Here is a 20,635-nt window from a genome sequence, read left to right on the forward strand (position 1 = left end):
CGCTGCAGAATTGGTGCAATGGAGACTCAATTGTCAAATTCAGATGAATCCTTGGAATGAGATCGTATGATAAAATCACATCAGCCAAAACATCACAGCAGCTACATGTTTCCAATCTTTAACAGCAAGTAAAAATCATGTGAAAACGTAGCAGGCCAGTGTATAATAAATCCCTTTTCTCCCCTCAATGGTTCCAAGATTGTGGATTCATGGTTTGGGCAAATCTCAACTCAACGCACTGTTGTCATACACAATACTATTCACCTCAAGCAAGAAGGACTTCTCCACTAATTTCAGAATAAGCAGCAAATTATTCTGGATTCCTGCCACAGATCCACTCGAGCCCAATGAATTGGGAAAAGGAATGCACATTCCTTACCTGTCAATGATAACTGGGTCCGAAGGTGTCTCATTCCGGTTTCCACAGCTTTTCTTGTCGCAACACCGGCTGAAAGGAAGGAATGGTGGAACGTTAATGGAACAAGAATAGGGGGTTGGGATTAAGACTGGCAAGAAATGCCCAGCAGTTCAAGCGGCATTTGCGGAGACAGAAACAGAGATAATGTCCAACAGCTCCAACTGGTGGTTAAGAAGGCAAATGGCATCTTGGCTTTAGAACAGCATAGAACAGGCCCTTCGGCCCACAATGTTGTGCCAACATAGCTAATCCCTCCTACCTACAGAATGCCCATGTCCCTCCATGTTCCTCTCATTCATGTGCCCATCCAAGCCCCTCTTAAAAGCCCCCAATGAATTTCCCTCCACCACCCTATCAGGCAACGCATTCCAGTCATCCACCACTCTCTCAGTAAAAAACTTACCCCTCACGTCTGTTCTGAACCTACCCCCTCTCACCTTAATTGCATGCCCTGTGGTATTGGATCGCTCAATAATGGGAAATAGATATTGCTTGCCACCCTATCTATGCCCTCATAATTTTACACACTTCCAATAGATCACCCCTCAGCCTCTGCCACTCCGGAGAAGTGCTTTCATTGCAAAAGGTTTGGAGTTTAAAAATAGGAAGGGGTTTGTTACAGTTGGACAGGATGTTGGAGAAATGCACAGAGCTTTGCTCCCCTTACTTAAAAAAGGATATAGTAGCATTGGAAGCTATCCAAATTCATAAGACTAATTGACCAACCTAGTATGGAGGCTCCAATGCAAAGGATCAGGAGAGGCTGCAGATTCAGCCAGATCCATCACGGGCACAACCCTCCCCGCCATTGAGGACATCTTCAAGAGGCGGTGCCTCCAGAAGGTGGCGGCTCTGGAAGGTGGCATGCATCACCAAGGACTCTCACCATCTGGGACATGCCCTCTTCTTGTTACTACCATCAGGGAGGAGGTACAGGAGCCTGAAGACCCACAGTCAGTGATTCAGGAACAGCTTCTTCTCCTCTGCCATCAGATTTCCGAACGGTTCATGAATCCATGAACACTACCTTGTTATTCCTTCTTTACGCACTATTTACTTTGTAATTTATAGTTATTTTTTATGCCTTTTACTGTACTGCTGCCTCAAAACAACAAATTTCACGTCATATAATATATCTGATTCTGATTCTAATTCCTTGAATGACAGGGTTGGCCTATCAAGAGATGCTAAAAAAGATTGGGTCGTAATTCATAGAGTTATAGAGCATGGAAACAGGCCCTTCGCCCAGCTGGTGCATACCGACCAAGATGCCCATCCAAGTTAGTCCCATTTGCCCACATTTGGCTCATATCCCTCTAAACCTTTCCTATCCATGTACCTGTCCCACTGTCTTTTAAAAGTTGTTATTGTACCTGCCTCAACCACTTCCTCTGGCAGCTCGTTCCATCACAGTAGTGTAGCGGTTAGCGTAACGCTATTACAGCGCCAACGACCCGGGTTCAATTCCAGCCGCTGTCTGTAAGGAGATTGTACGTTCTCCCCATGTTTGCGTGGGTTTCCTCCAGGTGCTCCGGTTTCCTCCCACATTCCAAAGACGTACGGGTTGGGAAGTTGTGGACATGCTATGTTGGCGCCGGAAGCGTGGCGACACTTGCAGGCTGCCCCCAGAACACTCTTTGCAAAAGGTGCATTTCACTGTGTGTTTCGATGTACATGTGACTAATAAAGATATCTTATCTTACCACCATCTGTATATAAAAAAAAAGGGTTGCCCTGCAAGTTCTTATTAAATCTTTCCCCTCTCACTTTAAATCCATGCCCTCTAGTTCTTGATTCCCCAACCCTGGGAAAAAAATATGTGCATTCACCCTATCTATGCCCCTCATGATTTTATACACCTTAGTAAGGTCACCCCTCAGACTCCTATGCTCCAAGGAAAAAGTCCTAGCCTGTCCAACCCCTGCTAATTACTCAGTTCCTTGAGTCCAGGCAACATCCTCATAATTCTTTTCTGCACTCTTTCCAGTTTAATAACATCTTTCCTATAGCAGGGTGACCAAAACCGAACACATCTCAGCGTGTAAGGGAACCATTCAATAGTCTTATCATCATGGGACAGAAGCTGTCCTTGAGCCCTCAGGCTCCTGTATCTTCTGTCTGATGGGAGAGGGGAGAAGAGAGAATGACCCAGGTGGGTGGGGTCTTTGATTATGCTGGCTGCTTCACCAAGGCAGCGAGAGGTATAGACAGAGTCCATGGAGGGAAGGCTGGTTTCCGTGATGTGCTGGGCTGTGTCCACAACTCTCTGCAGTTTCTTGCAGTACCGGGCAGAGCAGTTGCCATACCAAGCCGTGATGCATCCAAATAAGATGCTTTCTATGGTACATCGATAAAAGTTGGTGAGTGTCAAAGGGGACATGCCAAATTTCTTTACCCTCCTGAGGAAGTAGAGGTGCTGGTGAGCTTTCTTGGCCGTGGTGCCCACATGGTTGGATCAGGACAGGCCATCAGTGATGTTCACTCCGAGGAACTTGAAGCTCTCACCCTCTTGACCTCAGCACCATTGATGGAGACAAGTGCATGTGGACCACCCTCTTTCCTGAAGTCAATGACCAGCTCTTTTGCTTTGCTGACATTGAGGGAAAGGTTGTCATCATGACACCATGTCACTAAGCTCTCTATCTCCTTCCTGTACTCCGACTCATCGTTATTTGAGATACGGCCCACTATGGTGGTATCATCTGCAAGCTTGTAGATGGAGTTAGAGCAGAATCTGGCCATGCAGTCATGAGTGTATAGGGAGTAGAGTAGAGGGCTGAGGCCGCAGCAGTGTTGAGAATAATTGTGCAGGAGGTGTTGCTGCCTATCCTCACTGATTGCGGTCTATTGGTCAGAAAGTCCAGTTACAAAGGGAGGTGTTGTATCCCGGGTCTCGGAGTTTGGTGATGAGTTTGCTTGGAATTATAGTATTTAAGGCAGAGCTGTAGTCAATAAATTCAATGTTCATGCCACCAGGTTGGAGACTGGCCAGGAGGAATGTGAGGTGCTGTTCATCAAATTTGCATTTAGCCTTGACCTGGCAGTGGGAGAGGCAATGGAAAGGCCATTTTAAAGGCCTCTAGTGAACTCCTTGAAGAAACAAATGGTTGATTACCCTCTGCCCCAGGCCTGAGTGATGGTCAGACAGATCCTACATACAGCTGAGACTGCCTGCATCCACCCATGCTTCCAGGTTCAGACCCAAGATGAGTTAGCCACGGGGTGTAGACCAACCTTCAGCAGGCTTTCAGGAAATGGGCACAGGGATTCACCTGCTGAGAGGCATCCCTGCAGGGGCTGGTGCATCAATCCCACAGGGATCTGCACCGTCAATGAAAATATTGCCAATAGATGATCTGAGATCTTGCAGTGCGCAAATTGCCTGCCATGTTTTCCACATGCAGAGCATAGACCAGATGGACTGAGAGGCCTCTATCTGTGTTGCAGTCTCTACAGGGCAAGAGTGTAGGGGGTACACAAGATGAGGGCCAAATGCAGACCAGGGATGCAGCTGGTAGAGCCACAGCCTTACAGTGCCAGAGACCCGGGTTCAATCCTGATCTTGGGCGCTGTCTGTGTGGAGTTTGCACGTTCTCCCTGTGACCGCGTGGGTTTCTTCTGGGCGCTCCTGATCCCTCCCAGATTCCAACGACGTGTGGGATTGGTGGGTTAATTGGATACTGTCAATAACTCCTAGTGTGTAGGTGAGTGGTCAGGGTTAATAGGTCACTAATTGGTCCCTGTTCATCGCCCCCACTGTGTAGGCGAGTGGTAGAGTTTTGGGGGAGTTGATGGGAATGGGGGGAGGATAAATACTGGGATTAATGTAGGATTGGTGTAAATGGGTGGCTGTATTGTGCTTGTTGGGCTGGGGCTGAAGGGCCTGCTTCCATGCTAAATGACTCTATTTTAAGTAAACACTTAAATGCAAAGCGATCCGTCAAAAATATTAAAATGGGAGTTTCTAGTTCTTCTTGGAGACCCAGCAAGTTGTTGCCCGGGAGAAATTACTCAGTAACAACATGGAGGGGAGCTGGATTAACACAGAAATGATCCAGTCGATGACAGGGTACTGGTGGCTTCTGATGGACACTTTCATGTATGGGTCGACCTTGATCTTAAAGGAGCAGCCAACTGCCATGTGAGTGTTTGAACTGAGAAGCCACTGGCAGGGGCAGCCAGCTCTGAAAGTCACCCATCACAGCTCCCACACTCCCTTAGTTTATTTTCCTGCAGTCAGCAGAAGCTTCCACAGAGGCTCCCCGAGTCCAATTAGCGTCTGGGCACAGCAGTTTGAGTGCGTGCACAGTGTGTGCTGGTGTGATAAATAAACAGAAGGCTAATGGCACTCTGGGGCTTGAAAGAGACCCAGGCTCCAACCAAAGCTGACAACAGTCTCCCCAGTCACAGAGTACAGAGAGTATAACAACAACCCTTTAAATTATTGACTGGATCCAATCCTACAAATAACATTTGCCTGTGTCTGTTGCTTCACATTTTCTGTTTTCTATAATCACAATACTTACAGTTGCTCTGCATCTTTTGTATGATAAGTTATTGGAGGATTAGGATTTCAAAGGTAAGGACTCATTCACTCCCAGTTATTCTTCAAAATATAATACATCTGTGTTAGATTCCAATCTGCAACACTTTCTCAGATAAAAGTTATTCTACATATATGCCCCGTAAACCTCTCAATTAGATTCCAGCCTGTATCTTGTTTTCAGGTACCTGTTATTCCATGTAGAAACCCTTCAACTCCCTCACAATTCCAGCTGGTAACTCACTCCCAGGTACATGTTATGCTAAATAAATCATTCCCATCCCTCTATTAAATTCCAACCTGTAATTCTCTGTCAGATAAATGTTATTCCACTTGATTATATTCGAGGCTGCAACACACTTCCAGGTATCTATATAAAAATCACTCCCCATGAAGGACTTGATTAAATTTCTACCTGGAACTCACTCTCAAATAAAACCTACTTATCAACTACATAAACCTTTCAATGAGATTCCGCCCTGTGGCTCACTTCCAGCTATCTGTTACTCTATATATAAACGACAAGAACTCCTGGGTAGATTCCAGCTAGTAACTCTCTCCCAGATAAATGTTATTTGACGTATGAACCTCCTGAACCTCTCAATTAGATTCCAGCCTGTAACTCACTCCCAGGTATCTGTTACTCTCTATATATAGACCCCTTAAATCCCTCAAGATTCCAGCCAGTAATTCATTCCCAGGTTTCTGTTATGCTATATATAAACCATCACAATCCCTCATCAAAAACTAAACTGCTGGACGAACTCAAGTGGGTCGAGCAGCACCTGTGGAGGCAAAGGGATGGTCAACGTTTCGTGTCCAGATCCTGCCTCATTCCTTTGCCTCCACAGATACATAGAACACAGAACAGTACAGCACAGAACAGGCCCTTCGGCCCACAATGTTGTACTGACATAGCTATTCCCTCCAACCTACAGACTGCCCATATCCCTCCAGTTTCCTCTCATTCATGCCCATCCTCTTAAAAGCCCCCAGTGAATTTGCCTCCACCACCCTATCAGGCAATGCATTCCAGGCATCCTGTAAAAAACGTACCCCTCACGTCTATACTGAACCTACTCCCTTCTCACCTTAAATGCATGCCCTCTGGTAAGGTAAGGTAAGGTAAGATATCTTTATTAGTCATGTGTACATCGAAACGCACAGTGAAATGCATCTTTTGCGTAGCGTGTTCTGGGGGCAGCCCGCAAGTGTCGCCACGCTTCCGGCACCAACATAGCACGGCCACAACTTTCTAACCCGTAAGTCTTTGGAATGTGGGAGGAAACCGGAGCACCCAAAGGAAACCCACACAGTCACAGGGAGAACATATAAACTCCTTACAGACAGTGGCCGGAATTTAACCCGGGTCACTGGTGCTGTAATAGCATTACACTAACTGCTACACTACCGTACTGTGTATTAGATCTCTCAATAATGGGAAAAAGATATTGCTTGTCCACCCTACCTATGCCCCTCATCATTTTATACACTTCCAACAGATCACCCCTCAGCCTCCACCGCTCCAGAGAAAAGAGCCCAAGTTTGTCCTGCCTCTCCTGATGGCCCTGGATCCACAGAATTCTTCCAGTAGTTTATTTTTTTTTCTCCAGATTCCAGCATCTACAGTCATTTGTGTCTCTACCCCAATCTCTCAATTAGATTCAAACCTATAACTTTCTCCCAGATAAATCTTATTCAATATATAAACCCACTGAAACCCTCAATTAGATTCCTCCCTGTGATTTAATTCTGGATATCTGTTATTCCATACATAAACCACGCAAAATCCCACAATTTAATTACAATCTCTAACTTTCTCCCACATAAATGTAATCCTATATTTGGCCTCCTCTACACTGGTGAGACCAAATGCAGACTAAGTGACCGTTTCGTAGAAAACCTGCGCTCTGTCCGTAACCGCGATCTGCATCTCCCCGTTGCCAGTCACTTCAACTCCCCCTCCCACACTACCACTGATGTGTCAGTCCTCGGCCTCCTCCACTGCCAGGAGAATTCCAAGCGCAAACTGGAGGAACAGCACCTCATTTTCTTGGAACCTTGCACTAACGGCATGAGCATTGAATTCTCCCACTTTAAGTAAACCCCACCCTCTTCCCCAAATCCCACCTGCCCCCCCACTGTGCTTCTCTTCTTCCCTTTCCTAGCCTCTCTCTCTTTTTTCTACCCTTTTTCCCCCTCTCTCCTTACCTTTGACCCATCCCCCGGTGGATCTGCTCTCCCCTCCTCCCCCGTACCTGCCTATCACTATCTCTCACTTGCATCTACCTATCACCACCCTGTGCCCACCCCGCCTCCCCTCTTTTGTCCACCTATCACTGCTCTGCTTTTCCCTCCTGTATATTGGGCTATCTTCCTATCTTCAGTCCTGAAGAAGGGTCCTGACCCGAAACGTTGACCACTTGCTTTTCTCCACGGATGCTGCCTGGCCTGCTGAGTTCCTCCAGCATCGTTGTGTTTTTTGTTGATATATAAACCCCCACAAATCCCTCAACTAGACTCCAGCCTGTATCTCACTCCTGGGTATCAGTTGAATAAACCTCCCATATCCCTCAATTAGATTCCAATTCGTAATTTATTCCCCAGGATAAATGTTATGCTAAATATAAATCCCTGAACATCAATCAGATTTCAATCTGTAACTCATTCCTGAATATTGTTCCAGATATATATAACTGACTTGCTTGTACCTATTCCCTCTGCTGGGAATCCACTGATCTTGCCAGATAACTATTTAATGTGTGCAATTTAATGCCAGTGGCTGTGTTTAACATATTCTTTTGTTGCTTCTTAATGCAGAAACCCAGTTGGTAGCAGTGAGTGCGATACAAAGGTGCAGTATCTGTGGGATTATTCTATTTATACCATGTACCTGTCTTAATCTTTTGGAAATGTGATGCAGATGGTTTTCATGTTCCAGAATAGGAGTGTGATACACTGGAAAACTGTGGCTGGACTTCCTGTGGGGATGAATCAGTGCTCCAGCAACAGTCAAGGGCTGTCTCTTCATCTCTTGTTCTGCTGTTGTTTTTTCACCCATGAAAAGGGAGGGATTATTTCCTCTTGCTCTTCTGTTTCAGGGTCTTGACCCGAAACGTCGACTGTTTACTTCCCTCCACAGATGCTGCCTGACCTGCTGACTTCCTCCAGCATTTTGTGTGTGTTGCTCCAGATTCCAGCGTCTGCAGAATCTCTTGTGTCTCAGGAACTTCTCATCTGGATTACTGATAACTAAACTGTGTTGAACATCTGTGGGTTTGGGTCCCATTACATCTCACAACAAGACAAATCCATCATAAGCCCCTCCAATAACATATCTACTGATCACGCACTTGAGATGAGATGGGATCTCTTTATTAGTCACCTGTACATCGAAACACACAGCGAAATGCACCTTTTTTGTGTAGAGTGTTCTGGGGGCAGCCCACAAGTGTCGCCACGCTTCCGGCACCAACATAGCATGCCCGCAACTTCCTAACCCATACGTCTTTGGAATGTGGGAGGAAACCAGAGCACCCGGACGAAACCCACGCAGACATGGGGAGAACATACAAACTCCTTACAGACAGAGGCCAGAGTTGAACATGGGTCGCTGGTGCTGTAATAGCATTACGCTAACCGCTACACCACCGTAACATGCAACATAGCCTCCACAAAGCACACCCAACCACAACACTCCACCCACAGCACACACCACATACAACCCAACCATAGCATTCTACCTGCCTCACAATACTCCACACACAACACACCCAACTACAACATACCACCCACAACACAACCCCTAACCTACAAAACACCCCACATCCAACCACAACACTCTGCCCACACCCCACCCCAACACACCCCACACACAACAAAACCAATCCACAATACAACCAGAGGCAAAGTACACCTCCCACGACACACCCTACCCACAGCCTACCCCACACACATACATATCCACAGCAATCCAGCTACAACACCATCACATGAAACAAACTCTACTTGCCACACATGCCGGCTGCAACACACCCCACACGCAAATCAGTCTGCCCCCAGTACACCCCAGACCTAACACATCCTCCCCAACGTACCTCAGCCACAACACCACCAGCCTTCAACACATGCTGAACAACAAACGCCCCTCCTGCAACACAGCAGGATCAGCTCACAACATGCCCTTCCTGCTATAGGCCCCTCCCGCAGCACACCCCTCCTGCAATATACCCCCCCACCAACACACCAGGCCCCTCCCACAGCACACCCCTCCTGCAATATACCCCCACACACACCAGGCCCCTCCCACAGCACACCCCTCCTGCAATATATCCCCACACACACCAGGCCCCTCCCACAGCACACCCCTCCTGCAATATACCCCCACACACACCAGGCCCCTCCCAAAGCACAACCCTCCTGCAATATACCCCCACACACACCAGGCCCCTCCCACAGCACACCCCTCCTGCAATATACCCCACACAAACCAGACTCTGCCCACAACAGACCCCTCTTGTAATGTACCCCTTGCACAACACGCCCTTCCCACACCACACCACAACACCCCCGGAAAACGTCACTCAATCCGTCCCACAAACATATTAATACTATAAAGGCTGTTCCCACTCACTCCTGAGTTTGCCTGTGCCCTAGCTCATTTCATTACTGAACTGTCCTGTCAGATTGGAAAGTTTGCCTGCAAGATCAGTTACTGGCAACTGGGACAGAGGAGATCTCAAGTACAGCGGTGCACTTTCTATTTATAGCACACCCTCCCAGTTACTGATGTCAACCCACCTGGTGACTGCCCATCTGTCTGCTGTGTACTACTGGCTGTCCCTCGTCTCTGTGCTTCTCCACCGATGTGCCTGGCAGTTTGCTTTCACCCAGAAAGCACTTGTTTTTCTATCTCCTACATCTTAATCCAATGTATATTTTTATATTGCCATCAATATCTTTATCACTGCAGCTCCACCTAAATACAGAAATGTCTATAAGTTCATTAATCGGAAGCTGAGATGCTGCAGATCATGGAACTAAAAACAGCAAATGCCACAAACATAGACATAAGAATGTAGAAGATAGAAGTCGGTGTCACTGTTCTGTCCTGTACAGGATACTCTGAGTATTTTGTGCTTGGAGTGAACATCACCAATAGCCTGTCCTGGTCCAACCATGTAGATGCCACGGCTAAGAAAGCTCACCAGCGCCTCTACTTCCTCAGGAGGGTAAAGAAATTTGGCATGTCCCCTTTGACACTCACCAACTTTTATCGATGCACCGTAGAAAGCATCTATCTGGATGCATCACGGCTTGGTATGGCAACTGCTCTTCCTGGGACTGCAAGAAACTGCAGAGAGTTGTGGACATAGCCCAGCGCGTCACGGAAACCAGCCTCCCCTCCATGGACTCTGTCTATACCTCTTGCTGCCTTGGTGAAGCAGCCAGCATAATCAAAGACCCCACCCACCCGGGTCATTCTCTCTTCTCCCCTCTCCCATCAGGCAGAAGGTACAGGAGCCTGAGGGCACATACCACCAGGCTCAAGGACAGCTTCTATCCCGCCGTTACAGGACTATTGAATGGACCTCTTGTATGATAACATAGACTCTTGACCTCGCAATCTACTTTGTCATGGCCCTTGCATCTTATTGTCCACCTGTGCCGCGCTTTCTCTCTAACACTTTATTCTGCATTCTGTTATTGCTTTTCCCTTGTCCTACCTCAATCTACTGATGTGGGGAAGTGATCTGTATGGATGACATACAAAACAGTTTTCCATTGTACCTTGGTACATGTGACAGTCATAAACCAATCAGCAACTACCAGGTCAGACCGTATCTGTGGAGTGAGAGAAACAGAGTCAACATTTCAGTTCAATGAACCTCCAGTTCCAATGGCAGGTCATTGACTTGAAACAGTAATTCGTGCTTCTCCACAGATGCTGCTTGACCTGCTAAGCATTTCCATCATTTTCTGCTTTTGACCCGTCAACCTGTTTGTGCATCCTTCAATCAGAGAATAACACAGAAGGCCATTCAGCCCACCTTAATTAAGCATTTGGTAAAACTGGTCTCACTCCTTCCTTTAACCCTGTAATCCATTTTCGTAGAACATAGAACATGGAACATAGAACAGTACATCACAGGAACAGGCCCTTCAGCCCATGATGTCTATGTCGAGCATGATGTTAAATTAAACTAATCCCTTCTGCTTGCATATGGTCCATATCCCTCCATTCCCTGTATATTCACGTTTATCTAAAAGCCTCTTGAATGCCATTATCGTATCTGCTTCAACCACCATCTCTGGCAGCGCATTCCAGGCACCGACCACTCTCTGTGTAAAAAAAAATTTGCCCCTCATAGCCCCTTTAAACATCCCCCCCCCTCACCTTAAATCTATGCCCTCTAGTATTCAACATTTCTACCCTGGGAAAATTATTCTGGCTTTCTTTCAAATATTTGTGCAATTGTGCTTTGTAAGTTCCTACTGAATGCGCTTCCATCAGCTTTTTGGACAATGCATTTCACATCACAACTCAGTCAAGCCATATTTGTCACATCTGATTCATTTTCCTATCACCTTGAATCTGAACGCAATGGTAACTCTCTCACCTCTCACTAGAAAAAGCATCTCTTTGCTTACTAATTCAACACCCCTCCTGACCTTAACCCACCATGAAATCTTCCAACATTGCTGCCTCTCAAGAGACCCATCCAAGTTTCTTAGAGCATAGAACAGTACAGCAGAGGAACAGGCCCTTCGGCCCACGATGTCTATGCCGATCATGATACCAAATGAAACTAAACCTGTCTGTCTGCACATGATCCATATCCCTCCATCTCCTGTATGTTCATGTATCTGTCCTAAGTACCTTTAAAATGCCACCCAGGCCATTTCTTCACCCAACTGAAATTCCCCACCCCTGCCTCCCTTCTACTCAATCTCATCCTCAACTCTCCCTTCAATCACCGATTGCTGGGAATACTCAGCAGGACAGGCAGCATCTGTTAAAAAAAGAAACAGTTAACCTTTCAGGATGATGATCTTTCAGAAAGACCCCTCATCAGATCTTTGTGCTGAAATGACACCTGTGGTTTCTTCTCCGCAGATGCTGCCTGGTCTGCTGAGTGTTTCCAATGTTTTATTTCTGAATTCCAGCATCTGCGACATTATACTCTTCCAACTCCCATCAATAACGCCTTTATCTCTCCAAGTGTGTACGTTGTTTTTAACTCTTTCACAAGATGGAAGTGTGGAGGAAGCTGTGGGGAGGGTGGTGGTCATGGTGCTAACGCTGACATGTATTACCCCTCCCCTATTGCCCCTGAATTGACTGCCATTTCAGAGGGCATTTAAGAGTCACCCTACATTGCTCTGGGTCAGACAAAGACATAATGATTAGGTCAGATCACACAATACATCAAACAAAAGCAGGCCATTTGGCCCAACTAATCAATGCTGGTATTTATGCTCCACTCAAACCTCCTCCTCAATTCCCTATCGACATCCTCCAGCCTACCTCTTTGCTCTCTCCTGGTTAAAACTGAAGGGTGATCTTTTCAACATATGGATTTTGAACTGCCTTTGTCTGACCCACCACTGTGATATTTTTGTTCTTTGTGAAATTCAGTGCTGAATTAAGATGGAGACAAAAGCTGAACATTTCTGACTACGCCCTTTCAGAGAGAACACAGAACAGAGAACAGGCCCTTCGGCCCATGATATCTGCATCGAATACGATGCCAAGTTCAACTAAATCTATTCTGCCTGTACATGATCTCTATCCCTCCATTCCCTGTGTATTCATGTGTTTAATCCAACAGCCTCTTAAATGCCACTATCGTATCTGCTTCCCCTGGCAGCCCGTTCCAGGCACCCGCCACTCTCTGTGTAAAAAACTTGCCCCACACATCTCCTTTAAACTTTCCCCCTCTCACCTATATGCACGTCCTCTTGTACTTGTCATTTCTACCCTGGGAAAAAGATTCTGACTTGCTACCCTATCTATGCCTCTCATAATTTTATAAACTTCTATCACGTCTCCCCTCAGCCTCCGTCGCTCCGGAGAAAACAACACAAGTTTGTCCAACCTCTCCTTATCACTCATACCCTCTAATCCAGGCAGCATCCTGGTGAACCTCTTCTGCACCTTTCCAAAACCCCCACAGCATTTCTATAATGGGCGACCAGACCTGCACACAATACTCTAAATGTGGCCTAACTAAAGTTTTATATAGCTGCAACATGACTTCCCTACTCTTATAGTCAATACCCCAACCAATGAAATCAAGCATGCCATATGCCGTCTTTAACACCTTGAGCGGGCACTTTCAGGGAGCTATGGACTTGGACCCGGACCTAAGATCCCTCTGTACATCAATGCTGTTAAGGGTCCTGCCGCTTACAGTGTACTTTCCCCTTAACATTTAACCTCCCAAAGTGCAACACCTCACACTTGCTCGGATTAAACTCCATCCAGACTGGACGAGGAGGAATCTGGTAGGAGGGGACAGTAGACCATGGAACCACCACCAGGCACATCTTCCCCTCCTCCCTCCCCTCCGCTTTCTGCAGGGACCACTCTCTCTGCGACTCCTTTGTCCACTCATCCCTCCCCACTGATGACCCTCCCGACACTTATCCCTGCAACTGTGCAAAGTGCTACACCTGGCCCTACACCTCCTCCCTCACCAACATTCAGGGTCCCAGTCAATCCTTCCAGGTGAGGCAGCGCTTCACCTGTGAGTCCGAGGGTGCCATTTATTGCTTCCGGCGCTCCCGGTGCGGCCTCCTCTACATTGGTGAAACCCGACGCAGATTGGGTGACCGCTTCATCGAACACCTTGGCTTTGTCCGCCACAACCACTAGGACCTCCCGGTGGCCACCCACTTCAATTCCACGTCCCACTCCCATACTGACATGTCTATCCACGGCCTCCTCTACTGCCACGTTGAGGCCAGACGCAGGTTGGAGGAGCAACACCTCGTATTCCGCCTTGGGAGTCTCCAACCTGACGGCCTCAACATCGATTTCTCTAACTTCCGGTAACCCCACCTTCCTCTTTCTCCCCCATCCCTTGTTTTCCCTCATCCCTGTGACCCCCTCACCCCTTCTCTTTCCCCTCCCCCACCCTCATGACCCGCCCATCTGTTCCCCACCTCCTTCACTTTATTCCATGCTCTACTGCCCTCTCCTACCGGATTCCTTCTCCTTTGGCCCTTTGTCTCTTGTACCTGTCACCTCTCAGCTTCTTCTATCTCGCCCTCCCCCACCCACCTACCTTCCCCCTCTCACCTGGACTCACCTACCCCCTGCCAGCCTGTGCTCCTCCCCTTCCACTGGCCTTCTTATTCTAGCTTCTGCCCTCTTCCTTTCCAGTCCCGATGAAGGGTCTCGACCCGAAACGTCAACTGTTTATTTCTCTCCATAGATGCTGCCTGACCTGCTGAGTTCCTCCAGCATTTTGTGCATGTTGCTTCAGATTCCAGTATCTACAGAGTCTATCGTATCTCCATTAAACTCCATCTGCCATTGCTCTGCCCATATCTGTAACTGATCTACAACATGCTGTGTCCTTTGACAGCCGTCTACACTGTCCATGACTCCAACTTACTAACCCACCCATCTACATTTTCATTCAAGTCATTAATATCCGTCACAAAGAACATAGTCCCCTTTAAATACTCCCCAGGTCTTGTTAGTACAATGGTTCAATTTGATTTATCTCTCTGCCATGTGGTACATGAGAGAATCTTTCCTTATAATTGACTGTATTTCTGCCAAGGAATAATTTTATTAGTGTTACAACAAAAGTATTTACTTCACTAATGAATTTTCTACTGCTTTTTTGGCAGAGAAATTTGATCATTTTTGTGCCTTTTTTTATTCCGACCACTTTTTCCTCAAAGATCATTTATTCCTGAAGGGCATTCATGAACCAGATGGGATTTTACAACAACCCTGTAGTTTCATGGTCACCTTTACAGATACTAGTTTTTTACATCGTTATTCAGTTAACTTAAATTACTCTTCTGCTTTGTTGGAATTAGAATTTATGTCATTAGTCGAGGACTCTGTTGGGATTAGAACCCATGTCGATGCCTTCACTCTCCAACTCATGGAGACTCCTCAGACACCACCTTCCAAACCCATGACCTCTATCAGCTAGAAGGACAAGGGCAGCAAAAGACCATAAGATATAAGAGCAGAATTAGGCCATTTAGCCCATCGAGTCTGCTCTGCCATTCAATCATAGCTGATTTTTTTAACCCTATTCTCCCCATAACCTTTAACCCCCTTACCAATCAAGAACCTGTCAATCTCTGCCCTAATAACACCCAGTGACTTGGCCTCCACAGCCCTCTGTGGCAACAAATTCCACAGATTCACCACCCTCTGGCTGAAGAAATTCCTCCTCATCTCAGTTCTAAAGGGACGTCCCTTTATTCTGAGGCTGAATAAATAAACTGGTCCCTAGACTAACAACCCAATAGTTTATCAACTCTGCTATCACACCGCACGATTTTTCCTAATGCTGCACGTCGGCCTAATCTGCATATATTGCTGCATTTTTCATTGCTATATTTATCAACATCTGACGTACATCTCTATCAATGCAACAAATGAAGGCCCATCGCAGAAGGCAAGTCAGAACCTGTCTTTCACACTGTGACTGGAATACACTGACAGGAAGGGTGCTGATTCAGCATTAATGTTCCATAGGAGCAATGAGATTGAGAAAATTGCCATGGTAAATTGGTTTATTATTGTCACATGTACCGAGGTACAGCGAAAAACTTTGTTTTGCATGCCACCCATACAGATCATTTCAAAGCAACTGGGACTAATTGGATACTTCTTTCAAAGAGATAGCAGAGACATGATGGACCAAATGTGCAACGTGATTGAAAAGCAGAACAGCCGCAACACAGAGGCCATTCAGCCTACCAAGTCATGCTGGTTCCCTGTAGAGTGACACAGTCGGTCCAAATCCTCCGCCCAATTAATTACTTTCTTTCAATTGCTTATCCAATTCCCTTTTAAATGTGCTGATTATGTTTGTTTCCATCTTTACAGGGAGTGAGTTCTAAATAAACACTCAGGATAAGATAAGATTTCTTTATTAGTTACATGTACATCGAAACACACAGTGAAATACATCTTTTGCGTAGAGTGTTCTGGGGGCAGCCCACAAGTGTCGCCACGTTTCCGGCGGCAACATAGATTGCCCACAACTTCCTAATCCGTACGTCTTTGGAATGTGGGAGAAAACCGGAGCACCCGGAGGAAACCCACGCAGACACGGGGAGAATGTATAAACTCCTTACAGACAGCGGCCAGAATTGAACCTGGGAATATATGCGTCCATCCATATATAACTAACAACAAACTCTATATCTAGCTCTATGTAACTCTAATCTGAAGGGCTAGTTTCCGTGCTGTGATTCTATGGCTCTGTGTAACACTCGATGCAACCTCTCCTGCACTGCCTGCTTATTCATGATTCACTGTGTTGTACCTTTAAGTCTATGTCCTACATCTCCGACACTAATAATGTAGGATGACAAGCAACTGATTAGCAGAAAAACTAATAAAGCATTAATTTAATTTGACTGTCATAAATAATTAGCACAGCGGCAGCAATTACTCTATACCTCATTTCTCGTGCGATGTGATATGCTTTCTGATCTCTCTGGGCCTGTGGAGCACCCAGGTGTGCAGTTCAATGCACTGCTGAAGTAATCTACCGAGCAATAGGTAGTGAAGAATTGGTGAGGCTGCACTTAAGTATTGTGCACAGTTTTGGTTACCCTGTTATAGGAAAGACACCATTCAGCTGGAAAGAGTGAAAATTTACGAGAATGTTGCCAGGACCTGTGGGCCTGCATTACAGGGAGAGGTTGGGCAGGCAAGGACTTTATTCCTCAGAGTGTAGGAGATTGAGGTGTGATCTTATAGAGGTGTATAAAATCATGAGGGTGAATGCACACAGCCTTTTCCTCCAAAAAAAGAACCAAAAACTAGAGGGCACAGGTTTAAGGTGAGAGGGAAAGGATTTAAAAGGGACCTCAGAAGCAACTTCTTCCAACAGAGGGTGGTAAGTATATGGAAAGAGATGCATATATTCTTGTATGTTTATATGGAGCTCACTGCCTATAAAGGTGAAATGATGAGCACATTCAAAAGGGAATTGGATGAGCACTTGAAAGAAAATAATTCACTGGGCAGAGGTTTGGACCAACTACTTCGTTCTACAGGTAACCAGCAATGGTTGATAGGCTGAATAGTCTCACATCTTCAAATCCCTCCTTGGCCTTGCCTCTCATCTCTGGCTCCATCCAGGTTCCTAACTTCAACCAGCCCCAAAAACTCTAACACTGATCTCTTAACACGGTAGTGTAACGGTTAGCGTAACGCTATTACAGCGCCAGCGACCCAGGTTCAATTCCGGCCGCTGTCTGTAAGGAGTTTGTACACTCTCCCTGTGTCTGCATGGGTTTCCTCTGGGTGCTCCAGTTTCCTCCCACATTCCAAAGACGTACGGGTTAGGAAGTTGTGGGAATGCTACGTTGGCGCCGGAAGAGTGGCGACACTTGCGGGCTGCCCCCAGAACATTCTCAGTAATGCAAAAAGACGCACTTCACTGTGTGTTTCGATGTACATGTGACTAATAAATAAATACATTGCACTGCACTGTCAAGGATACCTGCCACCCTGGTTGTTCCCTTTTCTCTCTTCTACCTTCTGGGAGAAGATACAGGAGATTGAAAGCCCGAACATTCAGACTCAAGGACAGCTTCTTCCCCACTGCTGTCAGACTCCTGGACCAATCCCCTCTCTCACGTCCCCTTCCCGGTGGCGCTGCCACCTTCTCAAACCCTTAATTCTACCTCTTCCATTGTCGCCACATTAGCGTTTCTTTTTGCACTACTTCAGTTTGCACAACTATGCACCATTCTGACGTTCTGCGCTTATATTTATCTTTGCCTTTATTATTACTATGTATGCTGTTTAGTCTGTGAGCTTCATGTGACCAAGGAACTTCATTGCGCCCTGGTGTATGTGACAATAAACTAATCTGAATCTGAATATACCTCCCATTTCTTTTGCCCGACATCTGACACATCCCTCCACATCTTTCAAGTCCAACCCTCTTCCTCTAAAACCTCTGCTTTCCTCCTTGACAACTCCTCATATCAGCCACCTCTTCACACCCCTTTCTTTGAATTTTCATAATCTTTGCAGACAGATTTTTCTACCCGATAAATGCATCTTGAAAAAGCTGTGGGTACAATGCAATGTAAGACCTCAATGCAATCACGACTTTGTACTGACTAGAGAGATAAAGGAAAAGTCCAGCAGTGACTATCAGATGACAACATTGAATTATCTCGATGTAGTTGATGCAGTGATTGGCCTGAGCACTGGTTGGGTGTGGTACACAGAAGTTCTGCATCATTGGCACTGAAGGGTATTATGCTCATTTTTCTCACAACGTAGAAGGCCAGACAAACAAACAACCTGCTGGAGGAACTCAGCAGGTCAGGCAGCATCTGTGGGGTGAAATGGACAGTCAACATTTCGGGTATGGGTGAAGGGTCTCAAAACGTTGACTGTCCATCTCCCTCCACAGATGCTGCCTGACCCGCTGAGTTCCTCCAGCATCTTGTGTGTTGCTCCTGATTCCAGCATCTGCAGTCTCTTGTGTCTCCCTAGAAAGAAGCCAATCAGCCTTTTGAGTCCATGTGGGCACTCAGAGCATTCCCATCCGTCCCAGTCCCCACTTATACCACCTTACTTACAACATGGACGGAAGCTATTTGGCCAATAAAATCCAATCCAGCTGCCAAGCAGAGTAATCCCATCAAATGGGAGTATTGCATTCAATTACCTCATTACAAGAAGGATGTGGAGGATTTGGAGAGGGTGCAGAAGAGGCTTACTAGGATGCTGCCTGGATTAGAGGGCATGCACTATAAGGAGACAAACTTGGGTTGTTTTCTCTGGAGCGCTGGAGGCTGAGGGGAGACCTGATAGAAGTTTATAAAATTACGAGAGGCAGAGATAGACAGCCAGTATCTTTATCCCCAGGGTCAAAATATCCAATACTAGAGGGCATGCATTTAAGGTGAGGGGGGAAAGTTCAAAGGAGATGTGCGGGGCAGGTTATTTGTTTCACGCACTGTTAGGCCTGGTGGTGGAGGCAGATACGATAGAGGCGGTTAAGAGGTTCTTAAATAGGCACATGAATGTGCAGAGAATGGAGGGATATGGACCATATGCAGGCAGAAGGGATTAGCTGTCATTAGTTTAACGAGTCCGGCACAACATCGTGGGCCGAAGGGCCTGTCGTGTACCGTTCTGTGTTCTAATCTTCTTTACCCCTCTCCTTATTCCCCTGTGCACCTGCAACTTATTCCTTCACACATGCCTTCCATCTCCCCTCTAGTTCTTTTTAATCGCTTACCGACACTAACAGGTAATTCACCGCAGCCAATTAACCTACCAGCACATTTTTGGGATGTGGGAAGAAACCCATGCTGTTACAGGGAGAACATGCAAACTCCACACAGACAGCACCCAAGGACGGGACCTAAGCTGGGTACATAAAGATGTGAGGCAGCAGTGCCACTAAATCATACGACAGTGCCACAGTACCACAGCTCAGTATGAAACATAAAGTTTGAATTGCCTACATTTTATCCACGCAGACTGCAATGTGAATGCAATTAAAACAATAGCATGTCAAGTTGAGCACCTTTCCATGATGTTGATTGATGACGACAGTGTGAAGTCACTGTACAATAATTCTGCCACGTAATTCATCTAAAAATTAGTAAGCGGAGTTATTTAATCTTTCTAAAGGAGGGCCATAAAGTTTAAAGAGTGAGAGATTATTCATAAAGCTTCCAGGATGCCAAGAGTAGGAGTACCGTGAGGACAGTTCTCGGTGGGCGGAAAAGGATACCAAATTTAGACTGAATCTCCAAGATTTAACAAGAAATCAAAGCTCCTTCGAGCTTCATCAGCTCCAAGCTCCTTCATTTTTCTTCAATACAAATAGAAAATGCCAGAAGTACTCAGTAGGTCACGCTGCATTCGAGAAACAGAGCTAATCCGAACAGTTCACAGAATGTGGTCCAACGAAAAGTCTTCAACCTGAAACATTCGTCCTATTTCTCCCCCACAGATAAGGTAAGATATCTTTATTAGTCACATGTACATCGAAATACACAGCGAAATGCATCTTTAGTGGAGTGTTCTGGGGGCAGCCCGCAAGTGTCGCCACACTTCCGGCGCCAACATAGCATGTCCACAACTTCCTAACCCATACGTCTTTGGAATGTGGGAGGAAACCGGAGCACCCGGAGGAAGCCCACGCAGACACGGGGAGAACACACAGACTCCTTACATACAGCGGCCGGAATTGAACCCGGGTCGCTGGTGCTATAAGGCATTACACTAACTGCTACGCTACCGCAGCCTGACCTGCTGAGAATTTTCAGCACTATCTGTTTTTCTTTTAGAACATAGAACATTACAGCACAGTACAGGCCCTTCAGCCCACAATGTTTTGCAGACATTTTATCCAGCCCTAAGATCTGTTTAACCCTTCCCTCCCACATAGTCCCCCATTTCTCTCTCATTCACAGATTACCAACAT

The 20,635-nt window shown here is 46.3% G+C and overlaps 1 protein-coding gene across 9 annotated transcripts in view; it reads right to left on the reverse strand.

Annotated features, from left to right (window-relative positions):
* The window catches only part of LOC127581620 (transcription factor COE3-like), a 408,223-nt gene that overhangs the window by 337,327 nt on the left and 50,261 nt on the right, over window positions 1-20,635 (reverse strand). For 8 of the 9 annotated variants that reach the window (XM_052036218.1, XM_052036192.1, XM_052036172.1 and 5 more), the window contains exon 6: window positions 380-448. The exons of the other annotated variant lie outside the window; for it this stretch is intronic. In XM_052036218.1, the coding sequence (XP_051892178.1) occupies window positions 380-448 (69 nt within the window). The remainder of the gene's footprint in view (window positions 1-379; window positions 449-20,635) is intronic. 9 annotated transcript variants of the gene reach the window in all.

This window comes from Pristis pectinata, chromosome 2 (genome assembly GCF_009764475.1).
Source record: "Pristis pectinata isolate sPriPec2 chromosome 2, sPriPec2.1.pri, whole genome shotgun sequence".
Taxonomy (NCBI): domain Eukaryota; kingdom Metazoa; phylum Chordata; class Chondrichthyes; order Rhinopristiformes; family Pristidae; genus Pristis; species Pristis pectinata.